Genomic DNA, 25000 nt, shown 5'->3' with positions numbered 1-25000 from the left:
ATAGATAGATAGATAGATAGATAGATAGATAGATAGAACAATAGATAGACAGACAGACAGATAGATAGATAGATAGATAGATAGATAGATAGATAGATAGATAGATAGATAGATAGATAGATAGATAGATAGATAGATAGATAGATACCGTGTGTGTGTGTGTGTGTGTGTGTGTGTGTGTGTGTGTGTGTGTGTGTGTGTTCTCACCTGCAGTGGACAGAAATGGGACCGTCCTGGCCGAACTGCTCCTTAGTTTTATGCACCTGGCCGATGAAGTCAATGAATCCCTCTCCTGATTTGGGAACGCCTTGCTCCGGCCAATCAGTGAACTGGAACTGCCGTACGGTCCTGGACTGGCCGTCCTGTGAACGAGGGAACAAACACAGACGCGTAAACGAGACGCCATCCGTTTCTTTCACTCCGACAGTCCCGAATCCGTCAATGCAGACGGACGCTGACAGGCCAACAGATACAGGCAAAACATCTCCTCTCTGATCTGAGCCACTCCACAGCCTTTCGTCGTTGCTGTTTTTTATCCTCTGTCCTTCTTTCTTTGGCTGGAATAACTCTGGGTTGAGGGAAATCGATGGTGCGTGGAGACGCTGCTAAATGGAGTGATCCGGGCGGGTGATCGATGGTTTGGAGAAACCCTGACGGATGAGAGGAGAAGAAAGACGCCCGGCGACGGACGGCCTGTTTCACAGAGAAAGCGAGCAATCGAAGGGCGGCTCAGGCAGAACGAGGCACAATTAAATCGTGCAGAAGGGGCTGGAAATATTCACTCATCCCTGCAGTGAGAGTCTATAAGAGGCTGACGGATCAAACCGCCCGAGTCCAAACTTAATCACAGCCGAACTTGAGGCTTTTTGGGATCGCGCTCGCATTACGGAGCAGACAAAGGCTTGTTTCTATTTCCTAGACTGGGCCAGTTCAAACTACAAACTTCAATTAATCCAATGAACGCTTCCATAAACATCAACATATACACTGATCAGGCATAACATTATGACAAGTGAATAACACTGATGATCTCTGTTAGTGGGTGGGATATATTAGGCAGCAAGTGAACATTATTGATGTGTTAGAAGCAGGAGAAATGGGCAAGCGTAAGGATTTGAGCGAGTTTGACAAGGGCCAGATTGTGACGGCTAGACGACTGGGTCAGAGCATCTCCAAAACTGCAGCTCTTGTGGGCTGTTCCCGGCCTGCAGTGGTCAGTCTCGATCAAAAGTGGAGAACCGGCCACAGGGTCATGAAGGACCAGTGGAGAACCGGCCACAGGGTCATGAAGGACCAGTGGAGAACCGGCCACAGGGTCATGGAGGACCAGCAGAGAACCGGCCACAGGGTCATGGAGGACCAGTGGAGAACCGGCCACAGGGTCATGGAGGACCAGCGGAGAACCGGCCACAGGGTCATGGAGGACCAGTGGAGAACCGGCCACAGGGTCATGGAGGACCAGTGGAGAACCGGCCACAGGGTCATGAAGGACCAGTGGAGAACCGGCCACAGGGTCATGGAGGACCAGTGGAGAACCGGCCACAGGGTCATGGAGAACCAGTGGAGAACCGGCCACAGGGTCATGGAGAACCAGTGGAGAACCGGCCACAGGGTCATGAAGGACCAGTGGAGAACCGGCCACAGGGTCATGGGCGGCCGAGGCTCATTGATGCCCGTGTGGTCCGATCAAACAGACGAGCTACTTGAGCTCAAACTGCTCAAGAAGTTAATGCTGGTTCTGATAGAAAGGTGTCAGAATACACAGGCAGTGGGGTAAAGTAATGAATTACAAATACTCTCGTTACTGTAATTGAGTAGTTTTTCTCAGGAATTGTACTTTATTAAGTAGTTTAAAAACAGTGTACTTTTACTTGAGTACATTTTAAGTGCTGTATCGGTACTTTTACTGTGCTATTTTCCCTAAACCTGCAGTCGCTACATTATGTTTATTCTTGTCCTGTCAAGGTGATTGGCCAAGGCGAATAATAACGTCACACGTGTGACTCCCGTCATATCAACCATAGCGTTAGTGAGTCGCGACCAGCCTAGAGTGAGAGCCTTTCATAAAACTTCAGATTTATATTTAAATCAGGTTTATGTTTTTAATTACAAGCAAAAATAATCAGTGGTGAAAATTGTGAGTTACTCGATTCTGATTTCTGAAGTGTAGCCTATTCTTTTAACAGAGAAAACATCCATTGGAATTAAGTGCCTTTAATGGGTCTTGTGAGTGTAAATGTACTGAATGCCAATGGAGGCCTATCTGAAGCCTTTCTCAGCATCAGCTTTACACTAAAATATCTTCATTTGTGTTCTGAAGATGAACGGAGGTCTTACGGGTGTCGAACGACATGAGGGTGAGTAATTAATGACAGAATTTTCATTTTTGGGTGAACTAACCCTTTAACCGCAAGAAAACCTCTACAGACTGGTTGTCATAAATGTTACCAGATTATTGGTTGCTTTCTCAAATATTACATGGCTGTATTTTTAGTGCTAGCAGTCAAAAATAAAACTTGGAGAAATATTGAAATACTGTTGATCTCATGTTTTTTTGTTCTTACTGAGAATCATCCATAAAAGAGTAAGCTTCATTTTTAATTTGCAGGGTATAAGGTGGAATAACATTCATAGTATAATACTCACTACTCACTACTCTTGAGTACTTTTACAAGGGCTACTCTTTACTCCTACTTTGAGTAGTATAGGACAGGTACTTTTACTCTACTAGCACTACATTTTTTGACAAGTAACAGTACTTTTACTTGAGTATGCTTTTTCAGTACTCTTTCCACCACTGTACACAGGGCATCTCAGTTTGTTGTGTATGGGGCGGCACAGCCGCTGACCAGTGCCCATGCTGACCCCTGACCCCCGCCCAAAGCACCAACAGTGGCACGTGAGCATCAGAACTGGACCACGGAGCAATGGAAGAAGGCGGCCTGGTCTGAGGAATCACGTGGATGACCGGGTGCGTGGGCGTGGCTTACCTGGGGAACACATGGCACCAGGTGCATTGTGGGAAGAAGGCGAGCCGGCGGAGGCAGTGATGCTTTGGGCTTGTTCTGCTGGGAAACCTTGGGTCCTCCATCCATGTGGATGTTCCTTTGACACGCACCACCTACCAGGGCAGTTTTGGCTGTATTAGAAAGTGTCATAATGTAATGCCTGATCGGGCTCAATATGTCCATGTCGGCCAGGCCTGATTGTGTCGTCGCTCATTCCCCTTCTGATCAACTGAAACAAGCAGTTTGTTTTTGCTGCAAAACACGAAGGGTGAAGGAAAGCGAGGCGGGAAGAGGCCGAGCCGAATTGAGCGAGCACAACCTACAGGCCGAGCGATGCGTGTCCAATCGTGTGATTAAATACGTGCCAGAGCGGGCGCCGCATCCTCCCATCATGCCTCAGTCCGGGCCCCGCCTCCACCAGTCGGCTCTGATTAAAGTCCTCATTGATTCGGCGGGCCGCGCTCTGCAGGCTGATTACTGGAGAGTCTGTCTGGATGATTCAATCACAATTAAAGTGCTTGGCTGGAGTGAGCGGCGCTCGGGATGCTCCCTCACTCGGGCCGCTCGTGTGCGGGGACAGGCGGAGTGTTTGGCTTTAGCGGTTTGCTGGAAAGACACTCGACTGATGAGGGCGCTTCTGATGGCCCTCGCTCAGCTGATGGGATATTCAACCATTTCTAGAGGAAGACATACCGCTGAGACTCATGGGAAGCACAATTACAGGACGGCTAAACACTTTCTGGCTCAGAGAAGATTCAGAAGAAAATTTGTGCACGTGTCATTTTCTCCTAAATCACGTGTGTTACGAAATTAGGAGGGCAGTCTGTCTGTCTGTCTGTCTGTCTGTCTGTCTGTCTGTCTGTCTGTCTGTCTATCTATCTATCTATCTATCTATCTATCTATCTATCTATCTATCTATCTGTCTATCTATCTATCTATATTAATTATAAATGAATTCTATTTGTATTAAATTGGTGCATGTTTATTTATGCATGCACCAGTTACAAAATCAATAAAAATGCAACAATTATTTTTAACCATACATAAAACACCACAGATTTACCAAGTTTTTAATCACAATTTACCATGTTTTGTTTTACACATATATCCCACAATCTTTGCAGTACCTATCACATAAATAAATTCCATGGTATATGAATATAATAATCGTTCAGTACCATGGTATATATGAACATACCATGATATTACCATGTTTTGCCCAAATTATTCCAAGGAAACACTATGATATTCTTTGATTGTATGAATATGGTAATATTTAGAACCACACTATCCATGTACCTTGTATTTTTTAGATTATTTTAAACATGGTACCACAGTAATACTGTTTTTTTTTGGACATATACCTCCTTTACAAAAAATACTGTATTAGTACCATGATAGAATGATGGGATCAGATGGTAATACTATGATACTTTTGACAATTCATATACTATGGCTTTTATATGGTACTTGTCCATGGTAAATGTCCAAAATACCCCGGTAGCACCGTTTTATTACGAATACCATGAAAAAAAAACTGTTGTAGGATTTACTTTGAAACCATTTTCACTGAGAAATTGGTAGTAAATTTCACAAATAATTTGAAATGAAATTTTGGATAAAAAACGTATAAAACTTATTGGAAATATTTATTTCCAACATTGAGGTACCAATGTAAATACCTTCCGCAAGGTGTACGAACATGGTTATCATTCAGCACAAGATGTTTTTGTGGTATTTTCCAGGACTCACCCGGGCATCCGTCACTTTAAACTCTCTGAGGATGTACTGTGGCATGTTGTACTCCGCCATGGGATCCACCACAAAGTACTGATATCTAGCCGAGCGCTCCGCCGGCCAGTACTGGTGACACTTTTCCTGCGGAAACACGTCAAAGCGCAATTAAATTACGTCATTCGGAAGCCGAAAGCCGTCGGGATTAGAAGAAGAGCGACACTCACTCTGCCCATCTCCCTCAGTTTGGTCAGCATCACCACAATGGTGGAGTTGTTCTCCCACAACATCCTCCAGAAGTCCTCGGTGGTCTCCGCTAATGGGCCCTGTGTGGCTATATACGCCTTCTGTTGTCTACAGGAAAGAGGAAGTCAATCAAATGAATTGAATGCAGCAGAATTGGCGAAACAAAAGACCGCAGGTCGCCGTCACCATACCTGTATCCGTCGATAAAGCTGGAGTTGATATAGTCGGACCCTTCCAGCCCTCTGATTGGCTGCAGGCACACTCGAGTGGTCTCGTACGGCATGATGTTGACCAGGCGGTTTTTAAATTTGTTGCATGGCAGATTGGCACTTATGAATCTGGACGTGTGGGCTTTGGAGTTCGCCAAACGCTGTGGGAAGAGAAAGGCACAAACACGATAATTAAATTGAGCCTATTTCCAAACCGGAAAAGGCTTGAAGGGCATGGGAATCTCAGACAGTCGTTTAACCATTCTAACTTTTTGTTTTTGGTGTAATAGCTCTATTTTTTCCCACTCCACCTGTTCATCTCAGACTGTCTATAACCGGGCGAGACTGGGTGACCCAGTTTACATGTGGTTGCAGGAACCTGCCAGCGTTCGTTGAAGTTACAATTACCAAAAAAAACATTTATTGTCCATTAGGTGGCATGAAACCCTCCTGCGAAAAAACGGGAAAGTCACACGAAACTTGACAAATGGGTCACTGTCTCTTTTAGGATGGCACTTTGTATTGATACTGTGACAGGACGCTACCGTTTTGTACGCACACATACACCTCGTACTCTCATGTCATGATCCAAATTAGAGCTTGTAACCATCAATTAACATCAACCGAGCCACAGTACCCGCGATTCTTCTCCGTTTCTAGGTCAGTTGTCTGGAAGGATTGTCTCCTTTTAACTGGACGAGCCTGGCACATCTAGAAACTGTGCCTCGCTCTCGCTCTCTCTCTCTCTCTTCTATGTTCTGCCAGGTAATGCCTTTGCCCCATTATAAATCCATTCAGTTCCTGCTCCAGGCCTAGTCTTTCTCTCTTTCTTTCAGAAGCGGCCACTGGCTGTTTGTCTTTCCTTTGAGTCTTTGAGTAGCTTTCAAAGAGGGACCTGGAAGGGCATGATGCATTCCGGTGGGAAATGGCAGCCATGAACCGAGCTGTTGAAATAATAAGCGAGCACACACACTTGTGTTGCTGGCTGGTTTAGCGGCCCGATTACCCAAGCACCTTAGTGACACTAACATAAAATCATCTTTCCTACTGGTGTAAATACGATAATAATGATCTTTTCAATCGTGTCATATATCAGATTATATAACAGAACCTATAAATGGGCAAATTATCCTTTTCTCAGTCTGTTTTTTTTCAGCTAGCTTGCTAGCTAACTCTTTTACCTGCCAGACTAGTACACCACTTACTGTTTAGTCTGCTATCTTATCATACCTCTAGCCGATGAGCATGATAGCTTAGCATGCCACGATTTGATATTCTGGCTAGAAATGAGGCCTTGCTACATTGATGCCACTTCATATTTTTGTTCACAAGAATTTATGTTAGGAATGCGATTCTAACCCATTTGAAAACCAATTCAGACCTTTCAGAAGTAATTTGACGATCCATTTAAAGGAACTGAATCCTTAATTCACAAATTGGACATCACTAGTTGTGATTTAGGCCTTTGCTACTGAAAAGATTTCTGAAAATAGCAATCGTACAGCCTTGCTACTGAGACCTGTTGCTCAACTAATTGCTTCGCTGCCTTGTTAGCGCTAGCTGGTGAGCATGACTTTGTTCTAGGCTAAAGAAAGACTCAGAATGAGTGAAAAAGGCTGAAAGGGCAGAAGAAGAAAAAAACTGGAAAGAAGTAAAAGCTTTTCAAGGTCTCAGAGGCCAGAAACCGACAGGAGCGTTCAAGTCGCCAAATGGAACCCACAATCCCTGTCTGCTCATTAGCGAACGCATCGCTTCTCTTCAACATCCGTCTTTATCGGGTGTTAATTACCCTTCCCAGAATCCCTCTCTGGCTGTCATCAACTCAGAGACAACTTTTAGTCATCTCTGTCACAACTAGAGCTAGATTTTCACATCTGCATCCTTGGTAACAAAACATGTCCCCAAGAAAGGCAGATTGTTATTAATTGTCCCATGTGGCACATTCGATTATCTTCAGATCAACACCTTCCAGAGCATCTCATCTGATGAGATGCAATTAGAGGTGAGGACTACTTTTGCGTGGCTAGTTGCACACAATAACCACTTTTCCACTGCCGGGCCAGTGCGAGCCAGGGCTGCACTAAAACCCACCCATAACACGCCTCTCTGGAACGTCACACAAACCCATCATTTCACCAACAAATGTATGTTTTATCAGAAAACTAATCAGAAAGAAATCATTGGAAACTAGCGAGATTGCAGATCGAAGCGTCCGTTTGTTGGAATTTTTGTCGTTTACTTGAAGATTTAAAACCCAAGCATCTACGTTTTACCACAGTTTTACAATATTAAGTGATATATTGATCATCATTTATTACATTGTGTCAAGATTGCACATTAGTCCCACAGAAATAAAGTGGTATTCACCGTTAAATTAACAGTGTAACTATTCAGTCGCGTCTGTTTCTGTTTATTTGTAGTCACATCTAGAAAGAATGATCATTTCTACCAATTTTCCACCAAAAATACGACCTGAGGAGCTTTAGCACTCTTTCCAGTGACAGTCCCAGTACGGTTATATTTTCAGTCAGAGAAACAGAGGAAGCACTCGAAAAATCGGAGTTGCTTTATTTTATGACATATGCAGAGCTAAATATGGATATCAGACAGTCCGGTAAAAAGAGACGAGATGCACTGACAGACAAAATAAATGCACGATTGCGATGGCCTATGATTAGTTAGATTAGTTATTTCAAACACTGTTTGCTGCTGTCTGAAAGTGAGTTTTGAGCTAAAATGCTTTTAAAAGTCTCTTGTTTGCTGGTAAATGAAATAATCTGCAGTGTTGCCGACTCACATAAACTCCACATTTGTTCGAAACCACTCCTCAAGCCCCAGTTGGCCCACTTTGGAACAAGGTATTCGACAGGCCTAAAAAACCCTAGCCGCTGGCCCAGAGCAAGCCCAGAGGAATCCCCTACAAGGCCCGATAAAGCCCCAGAAGTGACAGTGGAAACGCACTTAAGCATGCTCGCCTAATCGCAATGTATTCTGGTTACCTTAAACTCCAGTTCCATGCCGCTGACGTGCTCTCCGGCCTCCACCTGCGCCAGCTTCTGGATGTAGGAAAAGAGGCTTCGTGCTGCCACCTCAGTGTTCCCACAGGCGACGGCCTCCAGTAGGGCGTCATGGATGAAGCTGTACTGGTCTTCCGTCTGCACCATGTAGTTCCTCTGGGAGCGCATGAGGGTCACATGACCATAGATGTCTACCGTCTTCTCGTGCTTGATGCGTTCTAGCATAGCGTCGATCACGATGAAGCAACCCGTGCGGCCCACACCAGCACTAAAAACACAAGTTTAAAATGAGAGAAAGTTGCAAGGCAAGTTTGGTTCCCTTTCGAATGGGAACTCGCACTGCGTTCCCTAGAGGGATGAGAGAAAGTTGTGGGCAAGTTTGGTTGCCTTTCGAATGGGAACTCGCACTGCATCCCCGAGAAGGATGAGAGAAAATTGCGGGCAAGTTTGGTTCCCTTTCGAATGGGAACTTGCACTGCATCCCCTAGAGGGATGAGAGATAGTTGTGGGCAAGTTTGGTTCCCTTTCGAATGGGTACTCGCACCACGTCCCCTAGAGGACACTATGGGGAATGTCCTCAGTGTCCCCTAGAAGACGCAGTGTGTTGTTCTCCTTCTCAGGGAAAATTGGTAACATTCGTAACCTGAGATGTTTTCTTTGCTAAGGACCACAGGGTACATCAAACTTGACTGCAACTGTATGAACACATAGACTTGTTATAGACCTAACGTTTCCGACTTCAGGAGCCTTGAGAAGTAGGAACAGGGTGCAGACCTGCAGTGGGCAATGATGGGTCCGGCGTCCGGTGGATTGCAGGTTTTCACCCTCCTGAGGAAGGCCAGAAATGGAGTGGGGTACTCGGGAACGCCGTGGTCCGGCCAGGCGGTGAACTGGAACTGTCGAACCTCTCGCTTTTCACTAGAGCCATTCTGAAACGAGAGCAATTGCCTGTTAAGTTGCATGAATTGACAGGAACAAATTCTATGGGTTATATTGTGATACATCTAGTCCTGGCTCCAGCAATGCATGATAGCATTGTCAAGCACCTTACAGCTATGACAAGTCACAAAAATCACAAAAATGTCTTCTACATTGTATTTCGACGCAAACAAGAGACCCAGGAACATGTTTGCCGCAGAGGAGATTTCAATAAGAAGAGGGAGAGACATCAGTGTCCTGCTAGTTCTAACTGCTAGCATTTATTTCTCATCCTGGATGTCTTTAAAGGGAGGTTTTGCATTTCAATGTCACTGCTGTTCCAACAGAGGCTCCCTTTGAATAAATGAATAAATAAACGATGTAATTAAGAGCAAACTGGCCCAGTTTTTCCGGGTACTTTTTTTCTCTGGCTGTCTTCTGCAGGCTGTGTTTCTCTGCAGTGGATGGGCTTGTGCAGGATTGTTTTTAAGAATTCATGACTCTGGGTTGACTGTGTGTGCGACTGCAGGATATGCACACACATAAATACAGCTCAGTGTTCCAGCGAGTGTGTGTGCAAGGGTTGCAAGCAAACTCTGACTATTCAGCCTTGCAATGCAATACAACAAACTGTGGTGCAACAATAACACACCTTATCTGTGTATTCAAAGTATCCCTTTCAAGACACTGCTATACAACTAAATAAACTTGGATAAATCTAACTATCCAAGAAGACAACTTAATTGCTTATTCATAGTTCAGGAGATCTCTTGAGATCTCTTCTGAAACTAGTGGATTACTGGGGTTTTCCTTTCTGGGACAAATCTAAGAAGATCCAATTACTGTCCGTGCTGTCTAGGAGAATCAATTGAGATATTGAAGAGATCTCATTTCTCTCTCCTGTGGGTTTAAAATGAAAGCTTAATCCCGTAACCATGAGCACACTCTTCATGCTCTGTACGACAGTCTTTCTTTAATCAATGCCTTGGCTCGTTTCTTATGGGCGCCCTTCACTACAGTAAAAGCTCAATCCATTTTAATTCACGTTACGGTCTGACCGTGCAACTCGCTGAACCATCTCTATTTCTCTTCCTTGCTCCCAACCACTTCATGTTTACTTGACCGCTGTGCCGTCTGGGATGCCAATTTTGCATGGAGTCGTTTTGCTCTGGCCACTTAGCTAAGTGCCTCTCTTTGGCAGGCGTAACATTAAAAGATGATGGATGTGGAACGAGGAGATTATAAAAAACATGCGCGTGTGTTGGTGCACGCAGTCGAGATGAAAACCCGGGGAGGGTTTGGGGAAAAAATGTCTTGTTTGCCTCAACCGTTTGCAATCATCCCGGTTGCGTACATCTGCCGGGGCCCGAAAAGCGAAACTGTGTGGTGTCTGCTCTAAGGTCCAGAGGGAAATAACATGGGCCCATGCGAACAGCTAAAGCAAAGTGTTCCTGGAGGAGGGAGTGCACATCTCAGAAACGCCTTTTGTGTAGACCAGGGGTGTCCAATCCTGCTCCTGGAGGGCCAAGGTCCTGTAGAGTTTAACTCAAAGACACCTGCCTGGAAGTCTCTAACAAACCTGCAGACCTTGAATAGCTTTAATTAGGGTTGGAGCTAAACTCTAGAGGACACTAGCCATTCAGGAGGATTAGGCACTATTACATTACATTACCATTAGGTGGCACTATTACACAGGTGGGCACAAAAAGTCTTACCTTGTGAAGGGAGAAGGTGCGCACGCAGAAGGTGGCGAGTTCGATGGTGTCCAAGAGCGTCACTTGAATCATACCGTAGGTCTCCGTCCCTCTACTCGGCCAGTACTGGTCGCACTTTATCTGTGGAGGGTGAGGGAATGTTAGCATACCATATTGGAGGTCGTTGACTCAGATTTACCCAGGACATTTCTATGCAAATACCTCCCAAATTTCAGTGTGCTGAGGAATTACGGTGCTGTTAAACTAAACCTCACCGAGATCCTGCTAATTTTTTTGGGTCAAATAATCGTATGGGAGCCAACTAAAGACTTTTCCAATGACACTAAGGGTGTGTTCACACTTAGCATGTTTGGTTCGATATAAACAAACCCTGTTGTGATTGCTCTGTTATTGCAGTTCATTTAAATAAGTGTGATCCGAACCCTGCCTCGCACAAAACAAGCGTGTCAAGACCGCTGAAAAGATAGATCTTGCTCCACTTCCAAACAAACTCTTGTGCGGTTCGAAAGATATATACGAATGCAAAACGAACCAGAGACATGTAAACTAACCAAAAACAGGAAGACGAGACCCTGAAAAAAGGACCGATGCTCAAGCACACCTGTTTTTTCTTGTCACTATGTTGCCTATCACAGGTTCAGGCATCAAAACTTCGTCTCCTCGCAGCAGATCTTGGTTTGTGTGTGTGACGGAGGGATTCCTGCCACTGTTTAAACTCCTTTATACATTTGATAAGCTCTTCACGAGTTCTCAGCTGGTCAAAATACCATCATATGTAGGCTATGCACATACAACGAGTGCATTTGTTTTGGATGTTCGGTAAGTTCCGTTGCTAAATATATGTAATAAAAGCTGGCCAATCAGTTCGTGAACATATGACTATGCCTTTAGGTTTGGTATCTTTAGGTTCAGTGTTAAAAATGCAGATATGAATGCTAAGTGGACCACGACTAAATGTTTTTCTTTTTGGTCCGGATCAACCGAACCAAGGCGAACCGAACTACAGGTGTGAACACACCCTAAATTACTTTTGATTCTTAAAATGAGAAGACTCGAAATAGTCTCCGTACAGACTCAATCCTACAATCACAAACCCTTCTCGTCTTGCCCATGTCAGATCAATTACCATGGCATAATGTTTTCCTTCCCCCCTCTGACACCTGGCCTGTCACAGCCCAAATAAAGATTCACTCAATACGGAGCATGGCAAGCAGTCGGGCCACCCCTGTGCCCTGATGCGATGTGACAGCCCGCTGCTTCAAAAATGTGCAGGTTTAATGCGTTCTTTGCGCTTATGCTGCAGATTGAACGGCTCACCCTGATCGCATCTGACAGAGCTCTAATACGCCATGTGGCGCCCGCTAAGATGGTGAGAGAGCAAGAGGGGCTGTCCTGAGATACTGTCTGAGTTTGCTGAGCCTGACAGTCTAGGGTGTGACGGAATCGGTTTCAATGAACTTCTGGACGTCATGGCTGAGGAAGTCTTCAAGATGAAGGCTTCTTAACTTCCTCTTTCTCTCTCTCTCCATTCTTTGTGGGTCGAACTGCCCTCCGATAGAGCCGAGAGATGATTTCCAGGTTGTTATCGGAGATCCCCTTTCTTTATTTCCCTCCATCCTTTTTTGCTCATTCATTCAACCGGCAATGGCATTTCAACTGGAATAATGTCAATTTGTTCAGTATGAAGCTCAGTCTTTTTAACAAGGGTAAAAGAGACTGCCTTTTAGCTCTCTTACACAACCTAGTGAGCTGCTACGCTGGACGGTATTTTAAGGCATCGCCGGCACACTCCATATGCAAAGGTTGCTTCAAAATGTAAGATTTGGTAAAACTGTAATACTGCAAGTATACTTCCAGAAAACGATTTAATTCAGTAAACTATTTCAATAAATGTTAACCCAATACTAATGAATAGTGCACAATTTTATGTTGAACTGTTGAGTAGCATTTTAATTTGTGCTGTCTATGTATACTGTTCCAAATCAGTCCATTTTGGCAAGTTTGCTGCCTTCGAAGGTAGCAGCCTATGTAGGGAGCGAAACAGCTAGCTAGTTTTTGAACAGAGCTACACATTTTTGACAACCTGTATTAAACCACAACCTGTTTTTTGACTAGCCTCACCCTTGACTTCTCCTCTAGTCTGGTCATCATGACCACGGTGGCGGCTCGTTGCTCCCACACCATCCTCCAGAAGTCTCCGAAGGTCTCCGGTAGCGGCCCCTGCGTGGCTATGTATGCGTTCTGCTTCCTGTAGCCGTCGATGTAGTTAGCGTTGATGTAGTCGCTGCCTGTTATACCTTGAAACGAAGCATGAAGGTTGGTAACTGTGAAAGTTAGAGTCAGAATGGCAGAGACGTTCACTTTAAAAGCGACATATCATAAAAAAAGCAGGATTAGAAGCAGAAACATAATGTATTTAGTAAAGTGGCCCTGATTTCACATGCAAAAACGATAGCCATTTATAAGAGAAGAAGAGTCTTAAAGGTATAATAGCACAAACAGCTTGAAATGTTGTCTTGTAAAACTAGTTGTTCTGGCACAAGAACACTTAACATTAACATTACGTGTTGACTTCAAAAGTGTGGTTTAATGCCCCTTGTTTCTAGAAAGTTCCAAAATGGCTGACAATGTTGCTGTGTGAGTCTCTTAACTGGTGAAAAACTTGCTACTCCACTAACGTGATATACAGTCACAGTCTGGTTAGAGGCTATTGCAGAGCTTGTGACAGATATCCATCATAGAAAATAATCCCCATGAAAGAAAAGCCATTGAGCCCCTTCACTGCCTTTTCTCACTTCCTTCCAGCTTTTTCGGCCCTGTCTAGCTCTCTGTGGGCCGGCCAACAGCATCCACTGCAGCTGATTTAGGGCCAGATGCTATACGATGGAATTAGGTTGGACTAGGACTAAATCAGCGAGCAGAAACCCACGCCGGACCCCGTCTCGCTCTCTTTCTGCCATCGCTCTGGGCGGCCCGCAGTAAATCTCCCATAAAGCAGCCAAACATTCTCCCATCTAAGCTCAGGATCCGTGAGGCAGCGGGAATAGAAGTAAAGCCCTTGTGTGCCACTGCTAGAGGTAACAATCTTATGGTCTAGGTCTTGAGACCTCTCAAAACCACATAAATGTGGCTTGGCCCTCGACATTTGGATCTCAGGGTTTGGATATCTTGGTCTGGGTACCAACATGCACCGTATAGGTGATTTAACAATATACTGTATATATGATTTGATATGCCACGCAACAAATTCAGTACTTAAAGTTAGGGGTTTGCTCAAATCCCTCAGTAGGAGCAAATGCCATTAATCCTCAGAAACAAGTCGCTTGTAATTACACTCGAGGTCCGCACTTGCTTCAGACCTCTGGCAAATAACCTACGAGAGGCATATTTAATTGTACAGTTTATCCAACACAAAAGCCTCAATCACAAACACAAGCCCGCGGTGCTAAATTGTTGTTTTCGTGCTTTAACAACGAACAATGAAACACTTGGCTGTGCTCATTTTCAAGCCCCCGCTACGTCGGAGAAAAAGACAAAATTAGTAATCAGGGGGGAAAAAAGAATGCCATTAAAAGCCTCTTCCCCGTCTCACAAAGCGATCGCGGGAGTGTTTCGCTTTAGTCATAGCTAAGTGAACAGAGCACGGCTGCCTGCACGAATTGTTCCACCGCTGTGTCTAATGGCGAAATCACTGCACTGTAAAATGGAAATTTCGAACTTGATTAATTTATGCATTTATGGGCGCTGTCTTTGTGATGATTCTGTTACGCTGCGTTATTGCTCATCTAAATTGGGTCGTGGTGAACTGTGGCAAAAATCAAGGTGACGCGACGACGAGGGAGGGAACCTGGGGGGGGGTAACTGTAAACAGAGCTGAGCATTGACAGCCGCCTCTGGATGTAAAAAATATCTGCGTTTTACCAACATAACTGCAGAATCTCTCCTGATTTTCCACTGGTGTTTTATGTTTCATCCAAAAGCTTGACAGCCTCTATACCTCAACTGAAGGCACTCTGGGATATGGCTGTGCACTTCACCATTTGCCTGCTAGTCTAATTTTGACTGCTTGTGAATTATCTGACTCTTGTTTCCTTGTGTGTGTGTGCGAGTAGACAATAAAATTGTGTGGGAAGGGAAGAAAGTAAATTGATTTATATGGATAAACACTATAAAAACGCATAATAAAGACTGGCGATCCTCCCAAATGCACATGCTAGATCAGCCTCTTCTGAAAGATTTTAGGATAAATTTCTCTAAACGCCTTTTTTGTGAAGCCAGACGGATATGTGGGGGCGACAGCAAGGTTCAGTCATTCTGGAACCTCTAGGTGCAATGTATTGAGACTGTGTGTGTGTGTGTGTGTGAGCAGTTCTGCCCGACCTTCGATGGGCGCCAGGATTACGCGGGAGTGGTCGTAGGCGATGACGTTGGCGTATCGGTTCTTGGGTTTGTTGACCTCCAGGTTGGAATGCTCCCAGGTGAACTGCTGACCCGGATCGATGGACTGTGGAGAGAAAGTACGGAATGAAACCACCCTCCGGGCTCTTCCCAATCCCTCAGCATCACAGGCATGAATACTAATGTGAGAAGAGAGTGAGTTTGCATCCGCTAGAACATCAGAAGAAGGTGGAGAAACAGAGGAGAGTTCAACATTCAGAAAAGCTGGGTTGAGTGAGGCCATATGGCCTGGGAGGACTAAAACTAGCGGATGGGAAAGAAATCAGAATCCTTCACAAAGCAGCTCAGATAAACACTCACAACAAGATAAAAGTCCCGCTCCTGCCGCAATCCAATCAGAGCGCACATTAAAGCGTAATTAAAAGCCGTCTGCTATCGTTTTGGAATATTCACGAGCATTTGGCCAGGTAGCTTTGTCGGGACCGTTATGTGGACAGTGAATAATAGCAAAGGGAACGCTGATAAAAGAGTCTGTTCCTTCCTGTGAGGGGGTGAATTATCTGGCGCTAGCAAGATAAATGCCACCACATTCCCAATATGAGAATTTCTGAATAAATATTCTATTCCCCTGTCGGGGTAATTTAGTATTCCATTATGATTCCGAGCCTGTTCTCGGGCAATGGCTCCGTCCCAACTCTTCTAGCTTGAGGGATGTTTTCATTTAGGCGACCGTATCTGCATGCTGAAACTGGGACTAAATAACCCACAATGAGGGGTTTGATGTAACTGTTTACCCTGTGATGATCACAGGCACAAATAACAGAGCACGGATCCTCCACAGGTTGTCCGTGCTCTCGAACACGTCTCTCTTATCATCTACCCTGAAAACCGCCTGTGGGTTTTAATGCACAGTCTGGATTGGTTTGGTTCTTCTCCAAGCCAAACGCCAGACTGTGCTGTAATATAACAGATCACGTATGAGCGGAAGCTTGATGCCATGATACGGAGTTAGGTAATCCACAGCCTAACACCCAGCCCACATACTCATATCTGACCAAAACGCTCCACATCAGCATCCCTAACGTTTTTTTTTCCTTCTCTAGCCCCGTTTTTCACAAACACTCTTTGATTTAACAGCTACTATTAGCATACTAGCACACACTGAAGATCAAAAATTACATCCCACTACAGAGCAGCAGTTCCCAAACTTTATCATCAGCTGACCTCAATTATGCACTTGAAATGCGAGGGGTTTTCTCTTCCATTTTAAACTTCTCGGTGTTCCCTGTTCCAGAAGAAACTCTGAAGCAAATGTCTGGTGGAAGGTGACTTTGCTGGATTACACTTTGTAGGTAGCGAGGTCCGAAACGAAATATTCAACAATCTACTACTCAGGCTGCTTAAGAATGACTTTCCTTCATTTGGTTAGCATATGCAGCTAATGCTAATCTATATGCTAAGCCAGTGTCCCAAAAATGATAGCGGGTTGGCTCAACTCAAGCGTGCCCATGTTCCTGCTGAGATATAAGGTCTGGCTCACGCTGGGAGCCATTTAAGACGGTATTAAGCCCCGGGGGTGTTGATGGCAGCGCTGCCTAGCACGCTGTGATTTAAGATGGACGACGGCATTTGCTCTATGCAAATGAAGGCTGATTCAGCAATAGTGAGGGCTAATCAGCAGCCGTTACATGTACGAGCCAAGCACTCCAAACAGAGACATCCACGCCACTGCAAAACCCTGTAGCACATGAGTAAATGCCATGTGAACAGTACAAAAATCCTATAAATCGGCATTGGTTTATCAGAAAAACCCACAATTGCACTGTTTTGAACAGCTAACAATCTTTATCGTAACACAAAATAGCAATGTGTCACTTGCCAGTTGGCTGGTAACACTTTATTTTCCTAACAATGCATGAACGTGAACAAACGTGAACAGCTGACGGGCCAATCGTCACAGAAGTTTAAGCCTTGACAATTTAAATATTTAAGCACAAGAAGACCCGAAAGGGAGCTAATTTCATTACTCGCACACTGTGTGGAAAGTTTAGTGTTCGCACACACACAGAAAGCCGCGTCTCAGACAGCGCAGGAATACTAAACTGAGCTCTTTTTCACGTCTTCTTGCGCTTGAGTGGACAAATTCACACAAAATTATGTCAAAAAATGGCGAGTATCCTAGGAAACATATTCGGTTAACAGTTGAGAAAGACAATACATGTGTATCAGTATATTTGATCCGTGCATTCACTCTTAAAGTGACAGCAGCCTAATATTCTTGCTGCTGCTGTCTGTGTTTTTAATGTTAATCAAACAACAAAGGACAAAGAAGAAAATCACTCACTGCTCTTGACTGAATAACTTTAATTAATAATTAATTAAAAAGGATGTTTAATTTATATAGTGAAGAATATGCAGTGTTATTTTACATTTGCTTACTCTGACATGTCTGTACCACTTCTGTCAGATATACCTGAAAAGCACGGTTTATTTCATTTGTATCTTTGCTATATTATATTTATTTGTGCTTTTGCTTCTGTTTAATTGTCTTTCATAATGTTTTTAATTTATATTAGTTAGGCTAGTAGCTTTAGATGTGGTATTAAAATTGGAAATTGAATTTTCACTGATATTATGGTGTCATTACTGCTTGTTTCATGGCCAGTAAAACAATATTTATGGTTGGTAAATGTTCTTAAGTCATTGGCAGGTGTGGCAAAAAGATTTAGGCCCTGCAAAATAGTATTTTTTGCTAAATATGCCGTACCTCGTACTCCTGGGAGAGCTTCAGATTGTCGTTGGCCTTCAGTAGGTCTGTGTGTTCGGCTAGCTCTGAGATGGGTATGGGAGGGTGGTTCATCATACCTGTGCACCAATCAGGAGAAGAAGACACAAAAAGACAAGGTCAGTAAGACCATAACAGCAGGGAAAGGCAGTTAGAAGCAAAATCCCCAAACTTGGCGTAGAAAGCGGGATCAGGGGTGGGGGAAGACACCCAAGCATGTAAGACAATGAGGTGGAACTGGAGTGAGGTGATGTTAGGGAAACAGTGTGACCAGGCCAGAGCTCTACATCATCAATCCGACCAATCAGGATCGTCCTAATACAGAAAAAAACGACAGACATTACGAAGGAAAGGACCTAAGGACGATTGCTAAGGTGCTACAAAAACCCCAAACCAATTACAACGCTGATAGGGGGTCAAATGGTTCCTAATAGCGTTGCAATATTGCCAAAGCAATGAAATGTCTTCTTTCTCACTCTACTGTAGATAAAAAATTATGATGAGAGGACTTTCCATGCACTCAGACAAACTATACGTTTGGACTAAGACAAAGGGAACAATGCGGTTGGTTGCCTTCATGAAACCAAACAAATCACAGAAACAACCCTTAAGATCTGCCCTTGAGAAATATGTTCAAGTCTGCAGAGCCTAAACATATTAGATTTAATCAAATGCAAAATCTGAAAACTTCTATTTCACCAAGGCGAGACAAAAGGCCAAAACCACAAGATTGAAGCTAGTCACCCTATGTACATTATTCACAGCAATAGTGACGGGAATGGTATCTGTTCCCAATGTAGGGTTAACCCTATGTTACTCTAAATCAGGAGTGTCCAATCCTGCTCCTGGGGGACCGCCTACCAATGGGGTTTAGCTTGATCCCCAATTAAACACCTGAAACAGCCAATTAAGGATCGCCTGAAACATCCAGGAGCAGGATTGGAAACCCCTTCCCAAACCACAACTCTAACCCAGCCAAGTAGGGAGTTCTGGCAGTCTGATACTGTTTATCGTAGACTTGAACACAAAAGTACACAAGCTTATGTCTTGTGTTTCACTAAACGGACTCATTTGCATGTCATTTATGGTCTTGCACAAAATAAATTCCAAAAACAAAATATGTTCTTACTTTCATTGTCTTGCTGCTCTGGGGGGTGAAAATCTGGAATGCTTCCACACTAAACACCAAAGATACAAGCAAGCGAGAAGTAGAAAAATACAATATTGCCTTTCTCTGGAGGAAACGTCTTGCCTTAATATTTCCAACATCGTTTCTTTTGGCAGAAGCTTGAAACAATTTCCTTATGTAACCCTTCGTTTGAGCAATGATGGGAAATAAAGCTCTCGAGGTGGAGGGCTGATGATGGGGGTAATCAGGGTAAGGTAGGGGGTGAACTCGAGAGTTCTGGCCTGGGTTAAGATGACCCGATGGTACCGGTGCAAGGTGCCATGTTCTCTGCTTCAGCTCAGTCAAAGCTAAGCAAGCGTGTTACAGAAGCTGCCGCCCATGCTAACCCTAAGACCTTTCCTCAAACAAGCACCAGTAAGCACATGTTTGCTCAGACCGCCCAAAAAGCCCTAGGGCCTTGCTGTGGAGTTAATCTAGTGGTTAATTAGCAATGGAATAAGGACAAGCTCTTCCTAAGATGGAGGCCAAATTATTTACAGAGGCCACATCTTTCATCGTCTACTTCAGAGGTCAAAAGTTGGCTAAATGTTGACATCTTCCTTCAAGAGTACTGTGATTTAATTAGGCATGGATAATCTGCATAATCACATTAGCCATGCTCAATTTGACCTCCAGTTGACACGTTTTTTTTTCCCTTCTCTAAATGCCGCGAATGACTTCGTTTGGGTTTGATTGAGATTGGACGTTATGACACCAAATAATTACGCAATGCCACTCAACAAGATGACTATACCTATATGGTAAAAATCAGTTGTCCACCGCCAGTATGTGAGAATTTATTGAAATACCGGACGCTAATACTTTTGTCTACAAATGTTATTTTCATCAGCCCAGCCAAGCTCTTAGAGATTGTCTGGAATCAGTTTTAACCTCTTAAGGTGAACCAAGGTAATGTATGCCAAAGCACTCTCGGAAAAGATGCGAAGGGCAACTTTGGCAAACAACCTGAGATCAGACCTGCATGCTAAATGACAACAGCCTCCATAATGCGATGAGAAAGGCCATCTAGAGCCAATCGAAGCCCAACAAACTCTTTCCAATGTCAACCTATTCCTCAACTTTGCTCCGTGTCAACAGCAATTACTCGTCTTCCATCTTTCTATTTCATGAACAAGCTGTTATTTGTTTGTTCTCAGGAATTTTCTCCCTGCAAGACGTAAGAAACAATTACTTTTAATCCGATCGGGGTGCAAAAAATGCTTTAACCTCTGACGATGACACAAAGTTTTCATTGGTATCACATCAATTTACTGCGAAAAAACCCCTAAATGAAGATATTTAACCCCCTTTTTGTCTTTCAGTTGATCGAATAGACATTACAAACAAGCCATTATATACATGACTATCAGTATATATTTTATAATTAACCCTGTTATGTTCAGTCTTTTTTTTTACGTCATCGGAATGGTACGAAACTTGGTAAAGGTTTTGGCACTTGCTGTGTGAACACAAAAAACATTGGACATGATTCGAAAATGGTTAAATGGTCCCGAAAAATAGTCACACTTGTATTGTTCGCCGGTCAAAAATTTGCGCGTTAGAAATAAATGGGAGGCAAATTTCATCTAGTGTAAGCGTTTGGTACTGCGCCCAAAAATGTTTTACTGAAAGCTCATTTTTTGAGAAATCAACCTCAAATTTGTAACACAATTTGTTTTTATTTTCTCACAGTTCTAGAGTAAATGTAAATCTCAAAAAAGTGATTTTTAACAATAAATGTAACATTTTTAAACTTTTTTCAAGTTCACTTTTTTAAACTTTCAGACATATGTTTAAAAAAAGTGAATAAACGGATTATAACAACTGCATAAATACAATTTTGTACCATAAAACCCCTAAAAAATATTATCAAACTCAAATATAGTACATTCATTTAATTTATAAAAAAAGAAAAAAGAACGATTTCGGTCATTCTTAACAGACACGTGACCAGTACCAGAGGGCTAAGCACATTCAATTTCAGGTATTTAAGTCACTAAAAAGTCTGTTTACGCAAGCTATATTCTTTCAAGGACAAATTCCTGTTGTTATTCATTTCCTTTCTGCTCTCTCTGCCAGGATTTTTGCGTCTCTCACTCTTTTTTATCCCATGCAATCAAGCTCAAGATCAGTGAGCGCGAGAGAAGCAAACTGTCTAATTACATATTTTCAGTCTCTTATTTGCGCTTGACAGGTGATGCAAATAACAAATCCTTTTGATATCCTCTGCCGCTGTTCGCAAAATGATTTTATGCGATTGTTCATTTACATATAAAAGGAAAAAAAAAACGCTTGGTATATTTCCCCATAAAAACAACAAAAAAGGCAGCCGTGTTTCTCTTTCCTCTGGCTCGCTGAGGGCGGGAGGGATGTATCAAATGTCGGACTATTGTTTGCGGAGGGTTTAATTAATTCGGGTCGTTATCTCTGCCTGCAGAACGACCCCATCGGTGGAGAGCGGAATGGGGGGCCGGGAAAAGGATGCTGGAATGTGTGGAGACCTGTGTAAAAATGATACAGCAGAGCCGCCTCTATATCATCAGCTGCGACTGCGGTGCTTTTACTGTGGATTAATAGAGTGCAGCCAACAGCCTGTGAGAACAAAGCAATCGACAAGCACAAATACTAAACAAATCAAAAAGGAAAAATCAAAAGCCGTGTTACGATGAAAGTTAAAAGCAGTCATAATTGAGATGAAACTGTTAACTGCATTTGCATTTTATCTTGCCACAGATGCATAATGTGGAACAAATGTCTAGGAAAATTGTGGAGTATCAATACATTTAAAAAAATATTATATGCTTTATATTTATATGTTATGAACTTTTATGCTTCATGTTGGCTAACATTGTCTTGTAAGCAACAAAAATTAAACAAGTAGGAAAATTGTATTATTTACTTTATTTTATCAATAGCAAGAAGGAAAATAGTATAATTTACTTAATTTTATCCAAAATTATGTAGCAAAAATAAAAAAACAAGTAGGAAAATAGTATTATTTACTTTATTGTATCCTAAATTATGCAGTAAAAATTAAAAAACAAGCAGGAAAATAGTATCGTTTACTTTATTTTATCAATAACAAGTAGGAAAATAGTATTATTTACTTTATTTTGTCCTAAATTATGCAGTAAAAATAAAAAATAAGTAGGAAAATAGTATTATTTACTTTATTTGATCAAAAAAGTAGGAAAATAGTATTATTTACTTTGTTTTATCAAACACAAAGTAGGAAAATAGTATTATTTACTTTGTTTTATCAAACACAAAGTAGGAAAATAGTAATATTTACGTTATTTTATAAAAAAAGGAGGAAAATAGTATTATTTACTTTATTTTGTCCTGAATTATGCAGCAAAAATCAAAAACAAGTAGAAAAATAGTAATATTTACTTTATTTTATTAAAAAAAGTAGGAAAACAGTATTATTTACTTTATTTTATCCTAAATTATGCAGTAAAAATAAAAAATAAAGTAGGAAAACAGTATAATTTACTTTATTTTGTCCTGAGTTATGCAGCAAAAATAAGCAAAAACAAGTAGGAAAATAGTATTATTTACTTTATTTGATCAAAAAAGTAGGAAAATAGTATTATTTACTTTGTTTTATCAAACACAAAGTAGGAAAATAGTAATATTTACGTTATTTTATAAAAAAAGTAGGAAAATAGTATTATTTACTTTATTTTGTCCTGAATTATGCAGCAAAAATCAAAAACAAGTAGGAAAATAGTATTATTTACTTTATTTTGTCCTGAATTATGCAGCAAAAATCAAAAACAAGTAGGAAAATAGTATTATTTACTTTATTTGATCAAAAAAGTAGGAAAATAGTATTATTTACTTTATTTGATCAAAAAAGTAGGAAAATAGTATTATTTACTTTGTTTTATCAAACACAAAGTAGGAAAATAGTAATATTTACGTTATTTTATTAAAAAAAGTAGAAAAATAGTATTATTTACTTTATTTTGTCCTGAATTATGCAGCAAAAATCAAAAACAAGTAGGAAAATAGTATTATTTACTTTATTTTATTAAAAAAAGTAGGCAAATAGTATTATTTACTTTATTTTGTCCTGAATTATGCACCAAAATTTTAAAAAACAAGTAGGAAAAAAAGTATAATTTATTGTATTTAATCCTAAATTATGCACTTCATATTGGAAAAGCAATTGTTAATGAGATACAGTTTTAGGTTTCATTTGAGGTACGACTCCTTTTAACTTTCTCAGGGTTACGGGAGTGAACATTAGCGCAGATCCGGCAGTTTGTGAAGGGGGGGGGGGGGGGACAAAGTCATATGCAAATGTAGTCGGAGAAAACAACCCATTCTTTCGGATGTGGGGCAGACGCATTAAAAAAAGATAAGAAAACACCAAAGCCCAGCGCGAGATGTGAGCACTAACTTTCATAGTCAAAACCGGCTTCACTGACAGGACTGCTTAGACCCGAATCTGTGAAAAACAGCACACACCAAAAACAAAATGAAAGAAAAGCATCCCTTTTAAATGCACTGACAATTAGTTGAGAACAAAATAAAATGGCAAAAAAAGAGAAATGCAAGGAAATTAATAAGCTTCTCCTTTATACATTTGCTCCCTCCAATTAATTTTTCAAACTGTATTGTGCATTTTTAAACAGGCAGGAGAACGGACCACCCCTGCTTTGAATGAATCCTCGCGAGGGTCCTCGGCGTTGGATCCGATGCCAAGCAGTCTGTCAGACAGTGAAAGTAGGACACTCACTCATATCCCATGAAGCCATCCTTCATCCAACATCAGAGCCGCTGATGTTTATTAGACATTCAGAATGACACTAGGAACCAGTGGAGAATCTGACATTAAGTCACAATCTACATTTGGTAGTTTTCTAACAATCAGATGGCAGCGTCGACCGAGCGGTAAAACGGCGTACGGTCAGTGTTTAGGGCTCGACGTCTGTCAAGTAAAACGAGGAATGTCTTTCGCTTCAGTCGTCGAGGTCTGAACCATCTGTGATGACTTTAGGCACAGCACACCTATGCAGACGGCCCAGATTAACACACTAGCAAGTGGATCCGATTTCAATTAGCATTACAAGTAGGCTTTCGAGAAAAAAAAATTACTTTTGAAATAAAATTTTTATGCTGTATGTTGGCTAACATGACTGTTGTCAAACAAAACACACACACACACACATTTATATATACATACAATTTGTATTTATTTATGTATGTTTTATTGCATTAGCCAAAAAAATTTGAATAAAAGTCAAAACTGTATAGATTTATAAATTCGACAGTAATATCGGTTATCATTCTTAGCATGAAAATAGTTATCGGTTATCAATATCTGCCAAAATGTCTATATCGGTACATTGGTTTATTGGGTGGATGAATTAGCATTATAATTCAGGATTATTATTATTAGCATTATTTATGAATAGGAATTAAGGAAAATAAGAGAAAAAAGAGTATTTATTTATATATTTATATGTGTTTATTTATTATTTATTTATGTTTTATTGGTGACCATGTTTACATCAGCCAAAATAAACATTTAAAAAAAGGCAAAACTGTATAGATTCATAATTTCGACAGACATATCGGTTATCATTTCTAAATAGTTATCGGCTATCTATATCTGACAAAATGTCTATATCGGTAAGTTATAGTAGAAATTAAGGTTAACACTTTATTGAGTGGATGAATTAGCATTATAATTCAGGATTATTATTATAATAACCTTATAAATAGGAAGGTATAAAACATATATAGGGAAAAAAAACATTTATTTATGTTTTATTCGTGACCATGTTTGCA

The 25000-nt window shown here is 41.7% G+C and overlaps 1 protein-coding gene across 13 annotated transcripts in view; it reads right to left on the bottom strand.

Annotated features, from left to right (window-relative positions):
* ptprsa (protein tyrosine phosphatase receptor type Sa) overlaps window positions 1–25000 on the bottom strand; it is a 268495-nt gene that overhangs the window by 8778 nt on the left and 234717 nt on the right. For 5 of the 13 annotated variants that reach the window (XM_079807164.1, XM_079807163.1, XM_079807162.1 and 2 more), the window contains 11 exons: window positions 23607–23654; window positions 18013–18110; window positions 15228–15351; window positions 12969–13171; window positions 10848–10967; window positions 8989–9143; window positions 8197–8482; window positions 5180–5358; window positions 4970–5096; window positions 4761–4886; window positions 208–362 (listed from right to left, as the gene is read on the bottom strand). In XM_079807164.1, coding sequence (XP_079663290.1) covers window positions 208–362; window positions 4761–4886; window positions 4970–5096; window positions 5180–5358; window positions 8197–8482; window positions 8989–9143; window positions 10848–10967; window positions 12969–13171; window positions 15228–15351; window positions 18013–18110; window positions 23607–23654 — 1621 coding nt within the window. The remainder of the gene's footprint in view (window positions 1–207; window positions 363–4760; window positions 4887–4969; window positions 5097–5179; window positions 5359–8196; window positions 8483–8988; window positions 9144–10847; window positions 10968–12968; window positions 13172–15227; window positions 15352–18012; window positions 18111–23606; window positions 23655–25000) is intronic. The other 8 variants (XM_079807157.1, XM_079807165.1, XM_079807158.1 and 5 more) reach the window with 3 other exon arrangements.

The sequence above is a fragment of the Gobio gobio genome (genome assembly GCF_949357685.1).
Source record: "Gobio gobio genome assembly, chromosome: 24".
NCBI lineage: Eukaryota > Metazoa > Chordata > Actinopteri > Cypriniformes > Gobionidae > Gobio > Gobio gobio.
Note: the sequence above shows the minus strand (reverse complement) of the source record. Positions and strands in the feature narration are given on the sequence as shown.